Here is a 17,236-nt window from a genome sequence, read left to right on the forward strand (position 1 = left end):
GCCTCTTCCTTTTCTCATTTCTGTAAGTGACATTTTTCATCAAGCTCACTTAATGGGTTCAATGCAGCGTAACACTGCAGATACTAGGACTATAAGGTTTGTGGTAATTATAATGCTATGATGCCCATTAAAAAAACATATAGGCATTGTGTGTGGGGTCATGGAGAGTAGGGGGGAGAGAAAAGGGGTGGGTTGGTTTCATTTGAAATTATGTTGGCTACCTGTTTTATTTTTTAGTCTGTTTCTAACTGTGAAACACTTTGAGCTGCTCAAAGCAGGAAAAGTGCTTTTTTTTAAAAAAAAAAAGTTTGATTTGATTTGAATGAAAAAGTCAGATCAGAGGATTTTATAGAGCAAGTAAAGGAATCTATAAGAAAAAGTAAATGTCCTTTAAATAAGACTTGCCTGATGTTTATTCAATAAAAGCATTTAAAGTAAGGGATTGCATAAACGTTTTCACTGCAATGCAGATTTCTGTTCCGTATATACAGTGTACACAGTCATGCTTGTTAATTTATTTGACTCTGCCAACATTAAAAAAAAAGAGGTTTTTAAATGATTTGCCAATTTAGTGAGCATCAATGCACACTAGTTTTTTTCAGAGCTGGATTTTCAAATTGTAGATACGGATAGCCCTACAGAATGGCCAACGCCCTGTATAAGTAGTGAGGAAATTAGGACACCATCAAAGCCTACATATTCACCATAATATCAAAGTAAAGCAGTAGAAATCCAACAACTAATTGAATTCTCTGTTAGCTGGTCAGTGTGGGGGTTAAAATGGTGTTACCCAGAGACATTACTCTCGTCTAAGTCTGATATTTTTTTATTTATTTTTTCCCAAAATGGCTAATTTCCTAGTAAAGCCTTTTAGGAACTTGGACATAACCCTTTTCTGCTTCTCTGCCTCCAAAATAAATGCGTTCAATGGAGAAAGTGTTCTCATTAAGAGTTTAAATGTTCTGTGTTTTGGGGGTCAAAGTGGAGAAGAGTCTTGGCTTGATTCATTACACAGCTCTGAAGCTACATCCATTACACTGTTTAAGATAAGTACAGGCATCAAAAACACCAATAATTATGTTGTATGGAAGTCAAATTCAGAAAATCTTGATCACATTTTTGGAGGACTTCTTTTTGATTCTTATTACCTCTGCACTGTTGGTTTCTTTCTCTGTAGCACGTGTGGTAGACAAAAGCAAATTACCACTTTTCTGTTTGCGCTCTAACAGCACTTATGGATGAACTTATAGCAAAGAAGGTCACACATACCCCAGGGGTACTTTATATACTTATATATGTTGTTTCCTAAAACAGTTTTTTAAAACATCAGCTTTTATTTGTACACCTAAATCTGTGTACCAACCATTGACTGAATATAAGAAGTGGACAACTATTACTTAGTCACTATTATAAACATTCTTGTTCTACTTTTTTTTTAACACGTTCTTGCTAATCCTCATTTTTCACGATTTCTTTTTTTTTTTTTTGTGGTCAATGTCGTCAAACATTCAAAACGCTTGAGTGACAAATTTTGTGTTGGCCACTTTCCAGTGATAGCGGTACGGACTTCCAACAAGCTCACTCCTGATTGGCGAGAATGGTTGACATAAAACAAATCACTGCTTTCTGACAATGTCTGGTTCCAATATGGCAACATCCATACCTGGAAAAAAAAGTCGACTGAATTTACTTCATTCAGTTGGAGCCAGAAGCAAGTCAGATCCTACGGGTGACGCCACGCTCACTCGGTCCAGTTCCATGTACGGTCAATTCTTTTTCAGCTTCATAAAGAGGATGCAGACAACTTCCAGCTGTTTTTTGTGTTTTTGCTGAAGCTCCAAAGAGGAAAGCTGTGTGTGGATGCAGTGTTTTTTTTTTTTCATTTGGGGTTTTCTCTGTTGTTTGTGTTTTGTGTGTCTCTGCAGAGCAAGCAGGGCTCTGACCTGTTAGGATACACACAGCAGATGGCAGAAAGGATCAAAATCAAGTGGACCAGCCCAGACGTGAGTGCAACCGCTCTGTTATCACAACTTGCTTTTGACTGTTATCAAAGGTAATGCAGACCAGAGAGCCGGTTTACCTGCACACAAAAGACTTTTATTTATGTGCAGTACTCCAAAAAAGGTACTGTAAAAAGCTGTTCTTCTTTCTCTTTCGGCTTTTCCCATCAGGGGTCGCCACAGCGAATCATCCTTTTCCACCTCACTCTATCATGGACATCTTCTACCCTAACATTAGCCAACTTCATGTCCTCTGTTAAGACATCCATATATCTCCTCTTTGGCCGTCCTCTTGCCCTCCTGCCAGGCAGCTCCATCTCCAACATCCTTCTACCAATATATCCACTATCCCTCCTCTGAACATGTCCAAACCATCTCAGTCTGGCTTCTCTGACTTTGTCGCTAACACAGGCAACATGAGCCGTCCCTCTGATGTACTCGTTCCTTATCCTGTCTAACCTGGTCACTCCCAAGGAGAACCTCAACATCTTCATCTCCGCTACCTCCATCTCAGCCTCTTGTCTCTGTCTCACTGCTACCGTCTCTAACCCATAGAGCAGAGCTGGTCTCACCACTGTCTTGTACACCTTTCCTTTGAGTCTTGCTGACACTCTTCTGTCACACAACACTCCTGACACTTTCCTCCACCCGCTCCAACCTGCCTGCACTCGCCTCTTCACCTCTTTTCCACACCCCCCATCACACTGAACTGTTGACCCCAAGTACTTAAACTCCTGCACCTTCTTCACCTCAGTCCCCTGTAACCTAACGCTTCTACCTTGATCCCTCTCGTTCAGACACATGTATTCTGTCTTACTACGACTGACCTTCATGCCTCTTCTTTCCAGAGCAAACCTCCACCTCTCTAGCTGTTCCTCCACCTGCTCTCTACTCTCACTGCAAATTACAATGTCATCCGCAAACATCATTGTCCAGGGAGATTCCTGTCTTACCTCGTCTGTCAGCCTGTCCATCAGCATAGCAAACAAAAAAGGACTCAAAGCTGATCCTTGGTGTAGTCCCACCTCCACCTTGAACTCCTCTGTCTGACCTACAGCACATCTCACCACCGTCATACTTCTCTCATACATGTCCTGAACTACTCTGACATACTTCTCTGCCACTCCAGACGACCTCATACAGTACCACAGCTCCTCCCTCGGCACCCTGTCATACGCCTTCTCTAAATCTACGAACACACAATGCAGCTCCTTCTGACCATCTCTGTACTTTTCCATCAACATTCTCAAAGCAAAAATGGCATCAGTGGTGCTCTTACGGGGCATGAAACCATACTGCTGCTCACAAATCTCCACCTTCTTCCTAAGCCTGGCTTCCACTGTAAAAAGCTGTTATGGAAGCAAAAATCCAAACATGTCCTAAAAAAGATCTTCTGTTTAAGTAGAGAAAGATGAAAACCTTTAGTGGAAAAAGTATCCACTCTGAAAATAGTGTTTTTGGTGTTTTTAACATGTTCTTGTAGAATTTTTCTGATCAGAGGATGTATATTAATAAAATTAAATACCTTAAATTGCATTAATGAGTATTTCTTTATTCAAATAATTGGAAATCAGGAGCAGACGAAAAGAATTCCCTTTGAAAAAGATTTTATTAATTCTGTAGAGCATAAGCTGGGCGGACCAAAAGCTTTTGCTGTGCTCCATACTGATGCATCCACTTGTAGACGACTACATCGATAAATGTCTTTGTTTTCCTGGTCCGAGCTGGCATCCGGCTCCAAACTATACGACTAGATAGCTCCAAGATTGCTCGCCATTTTTGTTGCACCGGTAAAGTTAAGTTGGAAGTGGGGATTGAGGGGCTGTGAGGTAGCGGGAGAGCGTGCAGACAGAGAGCTCTCAGCAATGGGAAGCAGTTGCTCCTCTCCAACAGTTCTGCTTACAATTTAGAGATGTTTTTCTAATGACACTAAAAACTGTGTCCTAGAAAACTAACCTTAGTTTTTGGTTTTCACAAAAAAGCGTCATAATCCCAATTAAAAGACCACTTGGAACACTTTAAAAAGAGATCAAAAGATGATTGAAGTGGATCTTCACGAAAAATGTTTGCAAAAATGGATAATGACACCTATTTTTATTAACTCAAAAACAATCTGAAACACTCTGTTTAACACGGATAGGAAGTCACCAGAGGATGGCTAAGTAAGCAGTCATTTGCTCTTTTATCTTAGTTGTCAAAGCAGAAAGCCGTGAAGGAATTGTGATAGATGTATGGAGAAAAGGATCCAGAAAAAGTCTACATGTCATGAACATGATGTCAAATCACTACAAACACATTTTTTTGAATTCAAGCACAACATAATTGGATTTATTTTTAGGTTTCAACTGATTTTACTTTTTTGGGTCAGCCATCTGTCATAAAACCAGATGTCTGTTTTTGAAAAAAGGAATAGGCACAAAAATCACAAACATACATAATCCCTTTGGATTTTTTCCACTTTAACCATAACAATTAAATAAATGTACTTTTACTTGGAGATTACAAATGTTTAATTTGAATTACCATGTGTTGTGTTGATTTTTGCCTTTGCAATAATTAGATAAAAAGAAAAAATTAATGCAGTTCCAATCTTCTTTTTATTTAGATTCTAAAAATAAAAAACTTAAGTGAAGCAACCTAAAATGCCCAATTTCTCCTGAACTCTATAGCAGCAAAGCTGCCTTCTCATTATTAGATGTTACGTCGCTTGCATCCTTGCAATGCTGGAATGCTGTGCAAAAGACAGTTCAGGAGAAGTTATTAAAACACGGAGACGAGAACTTTCCATCTTTGAGTCTGATTGTCTTTGTCCTCAAAATCATGATCATAACATTGCTTTCGGTATTCAAAACTCCTTCAGGTTGCTATCTGCAAAACAGGGCACCTTGTGCATTTCGCATGCAGTCGCATTTCTCTTGATGTCAACCACAACAATTGCAGCTCAAACTGAATTTTCATGACAAGTCGAGCATGAAAACAGTTTCTGTATTTTCATTACAAACGCTGTAGTCGGGGGCATGTTCTGCCTTTGCAAATCAAACCTGACTGCCTGCAGTTTGGAGGTTGTGCAGTTAGAGGTGGAGCAATGAAAGACGGGATCAAGAATGTTCCACTATGGCCTTAGCAATCCTCCACCCCCACCCCCCCCCCCACTGACGATTTAAGTTTTTAAATGTATTTTTTACTTTTTTTTTAAACCTTTGGAGAGCCACGGCACCAACAAAGCATTGCCAAAGACCTGCAGAGATGTCTGTGACTTTTACGCATAACATAAAAGGTTAATTTGACTGGCCTGTGACAGATGCTGGTATTTGTGACAGCCAGAACCCCCCCCTTTTGAGTTCAGGTATGTTATCAAACGGAAATATCAGCTCTGCATCAGGGGCTTCTCGAACTTTCTATTTTGCACCAATGTTTTTCCAGGTCACAATATTTTAGGCAAAAAGCATCTTGCTTGACACTTTTAGAGAGCATTATACGTTTTTTGTGCTCTTTCAAATGTCAGTGCTTCTTGTTATGCATGACAGGCAACAACCAGATTGACTGCTCCTGCTGAGGAGGTGTGTGTGTGTGTGTGTGTGTGTGTGTGTGTGTGGGGGTGTGTGTGTGCATGTGTGTGTGTGTAAGGCAAAGATACAGAGGGGGAGCCGGCGGAGGTCAAACTGCGTGTTATTGATGTCCTGAAAGACTTCATCGGAGAGGAGCTCTGAATTTCTTGTTGGGGGAAGTGAAGCAGGAAGATGCAACACTTTTAGATGAGCTGATTTAATACAGCCTGCTTGATTAGGCACTTTGCTGTAGGCGATGGGATTGAAAATATCTGAGGCTGTGGCCATTTTCCAAAGGGAATTGAAAAGCACATTTTTTATTAGAAAAAATAGTTAAAGCAACTGCATTTTTTTGACTTAGTTACAACTGCTGTTATGGGTAGATGGGGGCTATTGGGGGCAGAAAATGGGCTAAACCTGTAGGGGGCATGCAGCATGCAGGTGAGCCACACGAAATAGCAAGGTCATAGACTGTCTCTGCTCCGCTCCATTTTGATGCATCTACTTGCTGACAAATAACGTTTTAACATTTTCCAAAGATTTTAACATTTCCAAATGCAGTCTGATCTGCTGCTGCAGTGACTTTAATGAACGGGTGAACTCATTTTATATCTGCTTTTCAAAAAGATCTGAAAGGTTGGAAAACACAGCCCCTCTCAAATCTGCCTCATTTTTGGTTTTACTTGTAACATTGTCTGCAACCCCTAGTTTCTGTGTTTTTAATATCCATTTAGAATTTGAGTTTTACTACAATTTTAAATGAAGGCTTCTGTTTTTGTAAGTTTAGTTAGTCTTTTTTTGTAATGAAACAGAATAGTGACTTTCTAAAAAAAAAAAAAAATAGCAGTTACTCATTCTCAGAATCAACAACATAATCAGAATTCTCAGAGAATGGTGATTGCAAATCTTTGCTAATTTGCCCTTCCCAGACATTTTGTCCCAACGTGCCGTCATAGAAGTAGGATTAATTGTGAACATTTTTCTGTCTTGCGGGTCTGATTCTTACAGAACACAGGACATGAGATTAAAAAAAAAAGAAAAAATTGTATAACTATAATATAATTTAATCTGTATGGTCAGTGCTTTTTCTATACTAGTTAAGTTAGGGGTACTCGTGAAGTTTGTATTTCTGAACAAAACTAAGCAATTTCAAGCCATTCTTCTTTTTCATATAATGAAGTGATTTAAAGTAAAAACAGAGCTCTTTATTAAATGTTATAAAAAGTGGTTTGGTCTTCAAAACTTGACCTCACCAAGATGGCGGTGCTCTCCTCCAATGAGGAACCACGTGATGTCTCCTCTAGTGATATAACTCATTGGAAGGACCCTGAAGGACCCCGAGAACATCCGGCAACCCGAGAACATCCGGTACCCACACCGGAAGAAGCCAGGACTAAGAGAGGCTAACACGCGCTAACAACATTGCAGCATTTCCCGCATATAAAAACTATAATAATTAGTATTTTGTGTAAATAAATGTAGTATTTTACTATCTTTAAGTCCTACTAGTTGCACATACAAAATGCTTATTTGTGCCCACAAAATACCAATTTGTTACTGCAAAATACCAATTTTTCTGCATAAAATGCCAACTTTTCCACATAAAAGTCTAATTTGTCTACACAAAATGCAAATTCGTGCCTATAAAATCCTGGTTTGTGCCCTCAAAATGCCACAGAATATTAGTTTGTGTCCACAAAATACTAATTTATGCCCACAAAATATTAACTTCTGCCCACAAAATACTAATTTATGCCCACAAAAAATAATAAGTTTGTGTATACAAATTTCTAATTTGCATCTACATAATGGTAATTTATGTACACAAAATCTGTACGCACAAAATGGTCATTTGTGTGTACATAATGCCAATAAAATGGCACTATTTAGCCACAAAATACTGAATTGATGCAACAAAATGCTAATTTTTGGCCAAAACTAGTTTTTTTTGTCATTTCTAGGGCTCAGTAGATTCTTCATCAACATTCTTTTAAATCTTTTTTAGAGATGGTCATAAATTCCACATCAAATATAAGTCATTTCCTGTTGCTACTTTACAGTTGTCAGGATTCTTGTTTTTATAACCCATCAATGGCAGCTGCTGATACCATAAAATAAAATTAAAATCCTTTGTGTACTCATCTAAATCCATGTCCTAAATTCTTCAAAAATAAAAAAAAGATCTTTTAAAAATAAAAATACTAGCCTGACGTCCAGCCAGGGCTTTTCTTCTTTTGTTGTTCTTTGTCCATCTTTACAGCATCTTTGCCAGTGTAAGCATGTTCTGCTGCCTCTCCAGAGGCCTTTTTTACGGCCTCAGCTTGCAGCCATGCAAATGAAGATTAGTGTGCATGAATGTGCATTTTTTTGCAGCTTGGGCACATTTTTAGACTTAGGCAATGACAGAGAGAACTTGCTCCACAGAAACTCTGAATCCCACCATGACCCTGCCAAATAGTACCTGAAAATTAATGTATAGAACGGAGAGATAAGTTTAGGAGATAGAAGGAAACACTGATGCATTGAGGGATATAAAAAATACTTTTCTGCTTACTTTATTATTTTATTTTTTTGTTAAATTCCAAGTTAATAGCAAATTATAGCAAAATATGCTAAGGGGCTATTTAAAATTTTTCTTTATCATATGATTATTATGCGTTATTTTAGTTTATTACTTCATTTATTTCATTTCCCAACTAATGACTCATCCGCGATGATCCAGTATAAACTGAGAGAAGTGACTTTTACAAAAAAAAAAAAAAGAAAATAGAAAAGAAGTAGCCTGCTCCTGCACTTGATTAGTCAAGTAGACCGAGCGACAGTGTCTCTGAGCAGAGCAGACAGACTTTGTGTTTGAGGGGAAGGGAGGATGCTTTGTTACGTGTGCGCTATGTGTGGGAGACTTCGGACTGCGATCCGTCCCGCAGCTCTAGGTGAACGAGCTACCGAACTCAGGAGAACCGGGTCTCCCGGTAAAAGTGTGTGTCCGTGCAGAGCTCAGACCGTCAGCTCACACAGTGGCTTTGGGGCGGTGTGTGAGCTTTTCAAAGCAGAAATGTCGCGCAGTCCTTAGAAACAGTTCAAACAATCGTGGATTTGTGTTTCCAGTGGTGTCCTGACAAAAAAACGGCTGATGTTATTCCCTGCAGATTGCAGCATTTCCCGCATGGATTTTATGTTCATCAAAGGCTAAATGTTGTTAGCACATGTTAGCCTCTCTTAGTCCTGGCTTCTTCCGGCTCCGTTCTTCAACAGAAAAAAGCACTGACCACACGGATTAAAATTAAAATGATGAGCGAACAGGCGCTTCATAATAACCGTAACATTAATAAAAGCACGTTTAGAAAATCATCGAGGATATTATGGAGCTGCCAGATATCTATGTATATAGCCTCTCTGCGGAACTCATTTCCTCTTCTGGTATTTCAAACACTACTGCGCATGTGCGAATGATTTATTCTGACCAAAAGTGTGACCGTGTGAACGTTTGTTATAATCGGAAAACGTTTTTCTGGGCCCATGTACACGGTTGAATTCTAATCCGACCATTGATCCGATCAAGATATTTTGCACATGTTACCGCGGCTTATGGTGTCAACTCGCAGTGCGGCGGGGGCGTGGCATCACAATGGTGTCTCTCTATCATGATGTCAGTCAGCCATCACGATGGACGATGGTATCGTCCACACAACCCTACTCCACTATGCAATTTTTAGCCTGTTCTTCTTATTATATCCTCTTCATCAGAAAAATGTCACGACATGTAAAAATTTTCAAAAACCCAATTTTTTATCAAATTCAAATTCAAATTTTATTTGTCACACACACAATCATACAGCGTACAATGTGCAGTGAAATGCTTAGGCGACCGCCCGCGACCTCAAACATGAAAGAATATCAATATGAATAGGAAAATAGATATAAAATATAGGAATATACAAATATAAAAACATAAAAACAGAATGTCCGAATGTGTGCAAATATGCTCTAAAAGTGACATGTGAAAGTGGCTTGTGTGTATAGTGTCCATGATTACTGGTTAAGAGTCCGTATCGCCTGCGGGAAGAAGCTCCTTCTCAGTCTCTCTGTGTTAGCCTTCAGAGAGCGGAATCGCTTTCCTGACCGCAACAGCGAGAACAGTCCGTTGTCGGGGTGGCTGAGGTCCTTTGTTATCTTCCTGGCCCTGGTCCAGCACCGCCTGCCGTAGATTGAGTGTAGGTCACGGAGCTCGGTGTGGGTGATGCGCTCAGCTGAACCCACCACCCTTTGGAGAGCTCGTCTGTCCCGCATGGTGCTGTTCCCGAACCAGGTTGTGATGTTTCCCGTCAGGATGCTCTCTATGGTGCAAGAGTAAAAGTTTCTAAACACCAAAGAGGGCAATCTAAAGTCTCTCAGGTGTCTAAGGTGGTAAAGACGCTGCCGGGCCTTTTTCACCACGGTGTTGATGTGACAGTACCATGACAGGTCCTGCGTGATGTGGACACCGAGGTATCGGAAGCTGTTCACTCTCTCCACTGGGCTCTTGTCAAAGGGGATCGTTAAGCGTTCCATTACTGGCACAATGTTCTCATTCATCAGAAATAAAGGTAAAGAGAGAAAGAATTGTATCCTTCCTAAAACAGATATTTAGTAACTCCCACTGTCTCACTAAGGACAATTGATATCCATGTTTTTCTGGCCTTGTACTAATAAAGATGCAGATTAAAAGCATTATCTCTTCTGTCTGGTTTAATGTGCAATTGGAGAATCTGATTGCTTGTGCCGAAACTGCAAAAATACAGTACATGATAAAACTCTGCGCCCTTTAGGGCAGCTGCTCTGCCAACCTTTGTAAAGATGATGATTCTTTGCTTCACTGAGGAGAGGAAAGCTAAGAGCGACAAGATGAAATAGATAGAAAGGAAAAGTGAAATTCTGCTCCAGGGATGAAGGGAGTCCGAGCAGCTAACGTGTGCATATTGAAGCAGTTATTAGGAATTTCCATTTGCATGGGAAGGACTTTTTGGAAGGAGTTTGTTTATTGAGGTGTTTTAAAGTAATGAGTCGTGGCTAAAGGGAAGCTTGGGAACTGGGTACGGAATTAAAAAAGGTATCTTGGTGAGCAAATCTGAAAGTCGAACAGATGGCCAAAATTTAGCAGGGAGTCCACATCTGCTGATGAAATGCATGGCATTGTTTTTATGCTATTAATTAGTGACCTGTGGAAGGGTATTCATATGTATCTATTACAGAAAAAAGTGTTTTAAATATAATTTGCTCTAAATAATTATTGTCTCTTCTATCTCTTGCACGTTCTGCATGTTTTAGATCTCCAAAGAGGAACTTGAAGAGTACGTTAACAGTCAGTTTGATGAACTTCGGAAGTTGGTACATCTAGAGGAGAGGAGGACCCTTCACCTGGTGGACCTCAAAGAAGCCTTTCTCACAGCATCTGCCGCTGAAAAAATCGCTGAGATCACTTCCGAAACCGAGAAACTGCAAGAAGAAATGGACAACATCACACAGCAGCTGTGCCTGCTGGAACAGGCCGAAGCTGTGGAGCAGCCCATGGGACCCGCAGAGGTCCTGGCAGCAGTGGCTGGACCAGCCAGAATGCTGGTGAGGAGAACTTTCCTCCTTTATGGCAACCCGAAAATGGTTCTTAAACACAAGAAATACAAATCACTGCAAAAAGAAATACTGTCCAGTTGAGTTTAAATTCAACATTAAATGCAATATTTAGTTTTACATTTAAGTTTTTAGGGGTGAGACACCATTTATTACACATTAATATAATTCAACTTTACATAACCAGCAGGGTTTCAACAGTCCATGTTCAAAGCACATTACAGTGTCGTTTAAAATAACAAAAACCACAGCAAACGTCTCAAACTGCTGGAGTTCTTCTGTTTATCACAAATTTTCCATTTTCATGTACTTTTTTTCTACATGTCAGTTTCTTAAAGGTTTTAGTGTCATCACTCACCCAGTTTGTATGTTTGAAACCTCTACAAAGATTTTAAATAAAAAATATATTTTCCCTTTTTATACAATTGAAATGAATTATGTACTGAATAACAGGAGAAAAAATCAAACACATATGAGCCAGCCCAGTCCTTTCTAATGTTAAAATCTCTAAATCCACTATCATTCTGTTCTTGGTCTTGTTTGTTATGAAACACTGACTCAAAGATTAACCAATTGGGGTTAGTCTACGGGCATTTGTAGTTGGAAGCAATTTTTAAGAAGATTCTTGGAAGACATACAAAAGCCGTGACACAGTTGAATGTAGTTGAGTGGTTTTATTTGTTCGGTTGTTGTTTTTTTATCTTAAGCCTGTATTACAATAATTTGATCTTTTGAAAAAACAATTTGCAAGAAGATAGCATTCTTTAATGGACTTAAACTTAAATGGTTATCCTCTCAATTGCATTTGAAATAACTGGCGATTACAAAATGAGAAAAAACTCAAAGCACCTCACCAGTTGAAAAGCAATTTCTAGAACTGACTTAATGACTAAATTGAATTCAACCCCGTTACTGTCATAAACAGTTAAAGCATCATTTTAGAAACACTATGGAAAGAGAAAAGGTAGTAAATTAAATTCTATAAAAATGTTAAAACTGTGATCAATGCTGGATCTCTGACATCACCTACAGAGTTCAAAATGGTTCCAATGAAGTCTAAAGTGAGTTGGGTAAAATGTGTTTTTACTCCGCCCACTTTTACAGCTTTCCAAAAAGGGTGATTGGGATGGACAAAGTAAAGCAAGACTTTGTTGAGTTCATCTACAGGTTCATCCACCTGCAAATTAAAAAATCACATAAATCTATATATTCAAATTTGAGCTGAGAAAAAATTAAAAGCCTTGATATAAACAAATAAAAAAACTACCTCAAAGTGGAAATGTAAACATATGAAGATCCTGTAACCATGCTATACTTCTATGGTCTAAGTCAATGAAAAATTCTCACATTTTGAAACCAGATTTCATTTTTTTTTTTTGCTGTGAATAATGGCCAGTTGACTCCATTTACCTCACTCTGTTCCATCAATGTGTTGTTCTCAAGTTAAAGGATATGTTATACCTAGATATAGACACACCTGTAGTAGGTCTTGGCGATTGTGACGATGTCATCACCAATATAACTACATTTTATGCCTTCTCACTGACTGGAAGGCCAAATTCCTGCAGGTCTCATTTAAACATACCAGGAAGGCTTTTTACTGCTTATAGGCCCTAAATGAAAATAACCCCCTCGGTCCATTTGTCACTTGTTATATTTTTGCTCCATCGTCAAAACAGGAGGTGTAAGTGTTCCCTGCTGAGCTTGACTGGAGAGGCTGTAGTATTTGGTAGTAACTCATGTGCAGATTGCTTTTTGCTAAGAAATCCGTGGTGGCCGAGTTCAAAGTGACACTAATTGAATGGTAACTCACTTGAATCACGGTAAGTTACTACTGGAGAACGTATTAAAACGTGTTTGGAAATGTATGACCAATAGACAGGTAGTTATGTTAACGCACCACTGCACATGTGTCAGATCTTACCTGTGGATCCACAGAGTCCTCAGTTGTAAATTTAGGTTATTGAGAATGTGATGGAGTTTTATTAGAAAGTACTCGCATTCTAAGGGAATAAACCAATTTGGTATACGGTCCTGCCTAAAGTAATTCCTACCTCAGGGGTATGAGTGACTTTGGGGAGGATTGTGCATCTGAAGTTTATGATTAGGATGTTGGGTGGAAATGGTAATGGTATATAGCTAATGTTTTTTGTTGTTGTATTTTGTTAACGATTTACCTGCTTTTCTTCCAGTAACCACCACATCTGTGCAACGATCTGAAATGTTTAAATCTCTCCGTCCTTCTCACATCCCCTCCCTCTCTCTGTCCTTGTTTTCAGCACAACATTGAGGCCAGACCAAGGTAAGACTGCCAGTGTGATTCATATTCACCTTTTTATAGCAAGATAGGTCAGCTGCCTCTGAGGACCTTTCAATACCTCAGGTTCTTGCTGGAATATATACCAGGGGACTAACAAGTATTTATACTGCGTATTTCCAAAAGTGCACATATGTTGTAAGTTTGGGTTTCTTTGCATTATAAATGTGTGTGTATGCATTCCTACCTTTGACAGTTATGCATCTGTTTTCCTGTGTAATGTCTGACAAACTCTCTACGCACACATTGAGCCTGCTGTGACTCCAAATGGGCCCGAGTCACATCAGTGCAGCAGAGGTGACAGTCTGCCTGAGCCCATGAAAGACCCCTAAAATAGGATCTGTCAGGATGAAGCTCCGAATGCCTGTGCGCCAGGGTGCATGTCGAAACACCCCCTTGTGGTGTGCTCAACTGTTTCTCTTTTAATTAATATTAATCATGCATTCCTGTGATCGTAAATCTGTTGGTGTGTCATCAGCCATGGGTAAGAGAACTCTAAAAACTAAAGCACCTGTGTTGGGTTTTTTTCAGCTTCTGTCTTGTTCGTTCCTGTAATGCATTATACAGTCTGTTTGAGCTTTATCTGTATCAGCCATCGGTGTGAAACTTCCTTTAAATCCTCACCAAACACACTGGCTTTCTTCAACACATTAGCTGTTTGGACACGCTTTCATTCCTTAACCCTTTAAAACCAGAGCTGTAGCACCGGTGTTAATGCTCTTTGAATTAGCGGAACTTTTCCACCGTTTACACAATTTCAATGTATCCTGAAGCTGAGAAAAGCAATATTTGTAATGATATTTAATACTTTGCAGAAGTAACACTTTGAAGTAGTAAAATGATTGGAAAACCAAGAAAAAAAACCAAGAAAGACCTTGATGGATATAAGCACAAAGCTGCTTTTCTCAGCTTCAGAATCCGTTGAACCTTATTTCCCCAAGTACAAGTTGCACCGGAGTATAAAGGTGTATTCAGAGTGGGAAAACTGTTTGTTCCGGACCCAGTCTGCTTAATTTGCTCCAGATAGGGTCCTGACCCTTGTGTTTGGTCTGTATTCAGACTGTTATCAAGTGGCAATTCCTTATTCGAACCAAAGCTAGTAAACAAAACCATGTGAATAAAACTCGCTTCGGTCATTGGTCAGGAATTACGAGGGCAGGGCTAAGCAACTAGAGATAAATTTTGGAAGTCTGTGCTTTGCAGTCCTTCTCGGGGTAGTTCATTCAAACTTTCTATTTTTCTGACCAATTTTAAACGCCTGTATCAACGTCAGGCACACCATTTTTGCTGCAAGGCGGTTACTGGCAAGACGTCGTCTAAGAAGATAGGCTGCTAAGTGTTTCCGACATGTAGATTGTCAAGAAAACAGTGAAAACCAATTTGTATCATGTTAAAAGTTGTTTTGATGAGCCTGCATTCATCCAATCACATTTCAGTGAGTTATGTGTGTCTCATCATTGGGGAGTAAAATCAAGTTAAGGAGGAAAAGGATCAGAGTCTCCTCCATGTTTGTTTTGGATGGCACTTCTTCTTTTGTGTTGCTCCCAGTACCAAATACAGATACATACCTGCAGTGCTCTCTAGTGGTTTTTGGCAGGAAACATTAGGGGGCAACTGGTTGTTACTGGAAAAATAACAAATAGATGAGCTCAAATATCTTTACAAAAATCGCTTAAAAGTCACTCCTGAGTAGAAGTTGCACTCCTGGCCAAACAGTGCAAAAAATGTGGCTTACATTTTGAAAAATACAGTAATTATGTTAATTGCTAAGACAGTCGAATAGTTCCAGTAATTCAAAGAGCGTGTGTTAATCATGCTATCGCTGGTGACCACTCTTGTGTTTAAGGGTTAAATTATAATCTAACCCCTCCAGTAAATTTCCCTGCATTTGTCTTGAGGGAAAATGATCCCATTTTCTCTCAACTTTAGTTAAGCTTGATGCTCAAAAGAAAAATAACCTTGTTATGCATATAGTAGACTTGATTAACACAAACAAGCTTGTTTCCTGTCAAGAATGGAAAAAAAAATAGTTTGGTTTTAATTTTGTGTTGTTGATGACTTTTTCTCCTGCCTGCTTTGGGGAAATGGGCTCCATTTCTTCTCTGGGGGGAATTGGCTGTGTTGTTAATAAGCAAAGGAAAGTCATAACAAGAGGCGGTGCTCAGAACCAACGTGCAATATGTTATTGATTGGTGAGCCTCTATTATGACCCCCTGAGCTGTAGTTCAGATGGTTACCACAGTTTGGGTTGAAGGCTGGGATGGTTTGCCCTTCGACGTGGTTGATTGCACACCAGTGGGAGCAAACACATGCCTGTATAATTACTCTCAAAGTGCCTAATTTTGCTAAAAAATGCAGCCTGTGCACAATCTGTGGGGGTACTGTGAAATGACACGGGAGAGAATTGCTAAGGAGAAAGGGAAAGCCTGGAGAGGATGGTAAAAGAATGAAATTGAAGAAGGGCATTTTTCTGTTGTGTTTCATGTTTGTTGAGCGGCAGAGATTAGAGTTCTCTGAAGGTGAGTCAAACAAAAGCGTGAATCGAAGCTGGAATAGGGCAAAGTGAGGAGAAGCAAAGAGAGATTTCAGGGGATCAAGCGACAAGTGGATGTTTAGGGTTATGTGCAGTGGAATCCAGACAGTAAATTGATTATGGAGCAGAAACACTAATCCTCTGTCTGAGCCCCATATCGCTGCAGTGTACTCCGAATCCCTACGGGACTTCAAACCTGCACCCTCATGCATCTTTTTTGGACAAGCTCATCAATATGAACCCCTCGTCCTTCCTTACGCCTTTCAACATAGTTCCTCAATGCATGCCAAGACGTACTCTCTTCTGAATATAAATCTCTCCTACTCCTCTCTAAGCATTTTACTGCTTCCTTTAATGTCATGAATTGCAAATTTTATTTCACATTTTGGCTTTAATTTTTTTTCTAGGATTTTCCACGTTTTGGGTGTGTTTGTGATGTTTGTGCATCTAACACATTGCAATAACACCTTCTGTCCACTTCACTGTTGATGTATAGTTGGGTGTTTAAATTATTATAGCATTTTATCGGTTAAAATGTATTTACGGGAGCTGCTGTTGATTTTTCTCCATAGTTGTTTTGCTGTAGATTGTTCCTTCGACAGCTCTTTGGTATTACATTAAACCCTTAGTATAGGTATTGGTGAGTTTATAAAGGCTCAACAAAGATGGGTAAAGAGGATTTACCTTTATATACGAGATAATGTTTAACACCTGAAATTTATTTGGCGCTTTGAAAGCTAAGCAGGGTTTGGCCTGGTTGGAAGACCTTCAGGTGCTGTTAGTTACTGAAACCACATGGGGACACCTTCCAGTTTCTCTAAAACATAACTTCAACACTTAGAATACACTTTGACAAAGAAACCTGGGGTTTACATCAAGATTTCCTGACAGACTTTGTTGAGTTTGACATGAAATGAGAAACGATTGGCAATATTTTACAGCACTTCTAAGAGTTGACCAAACCACTTAGACCAGTGTTCATTTGTGTGTTTTAGTTCAACAGTCATTGCAAAAAAACTTCACTTTGAAATGGTTTGTTTGGTGAAATATGCTTAATAAATAAAGTAAATTCCTCAGCCCTGGTCCTTAAGTACCCCTGTCTTGCATGTTTGATGTATTTCCCTGCATTAACAAACTTGGTTCAAACCACTGTGACTCACTTATCAGGTCCCTGCAGAGCTGATGAGCAGAACCAGGTGTTAGAGCAGGGAAATACATAAAACATGGAGAA

General features: G+C 39.4%; 1 protein-coding gene across 2 annotated transcripts in view; it reads left to right on the forward strand.

Moving 5' to 3' along the window:
* trim44 (tripartite motif containing 44) overlaps positions 1-17,236 on the forward strand; it is a 43,403-nt gene that overhangs the window by 2,525 nt on the left and 23,642 nt on the right. For both annotated transcript variants that reach the window (XM_011476307.4, XM_078948908.1), the window contains exons 3-5: positions 1,926-2,003; positions 10,856-11,146; positions 13,435-13,457. In XM_011476307.4, the coding sequence (XP_011474609.1) occupies positions 1,926-2,003; positions 10,856-11,146; positions 13,435-13,457 (392 nt within the window). The remainder of the gene's footprint in view (positions 1-1,925; positions 2,004-10,855; positions 11,147-13,434; positions 13,458-17,236) is intronic.

This window comes from Oryzias latipes, chromosome 6, assembly GCF_053564925.1.
Source record: "Oryzias latipes strain Hd-rR chromosome 6, Olatipes_Hd-rR_3.1".
Lineage (NCBI taxonomy): Eukaryota > Metazoa > Chordata > Actinopteri > Beloniformes > Adrianichthyidae > Oryzias > Oryzias latipes.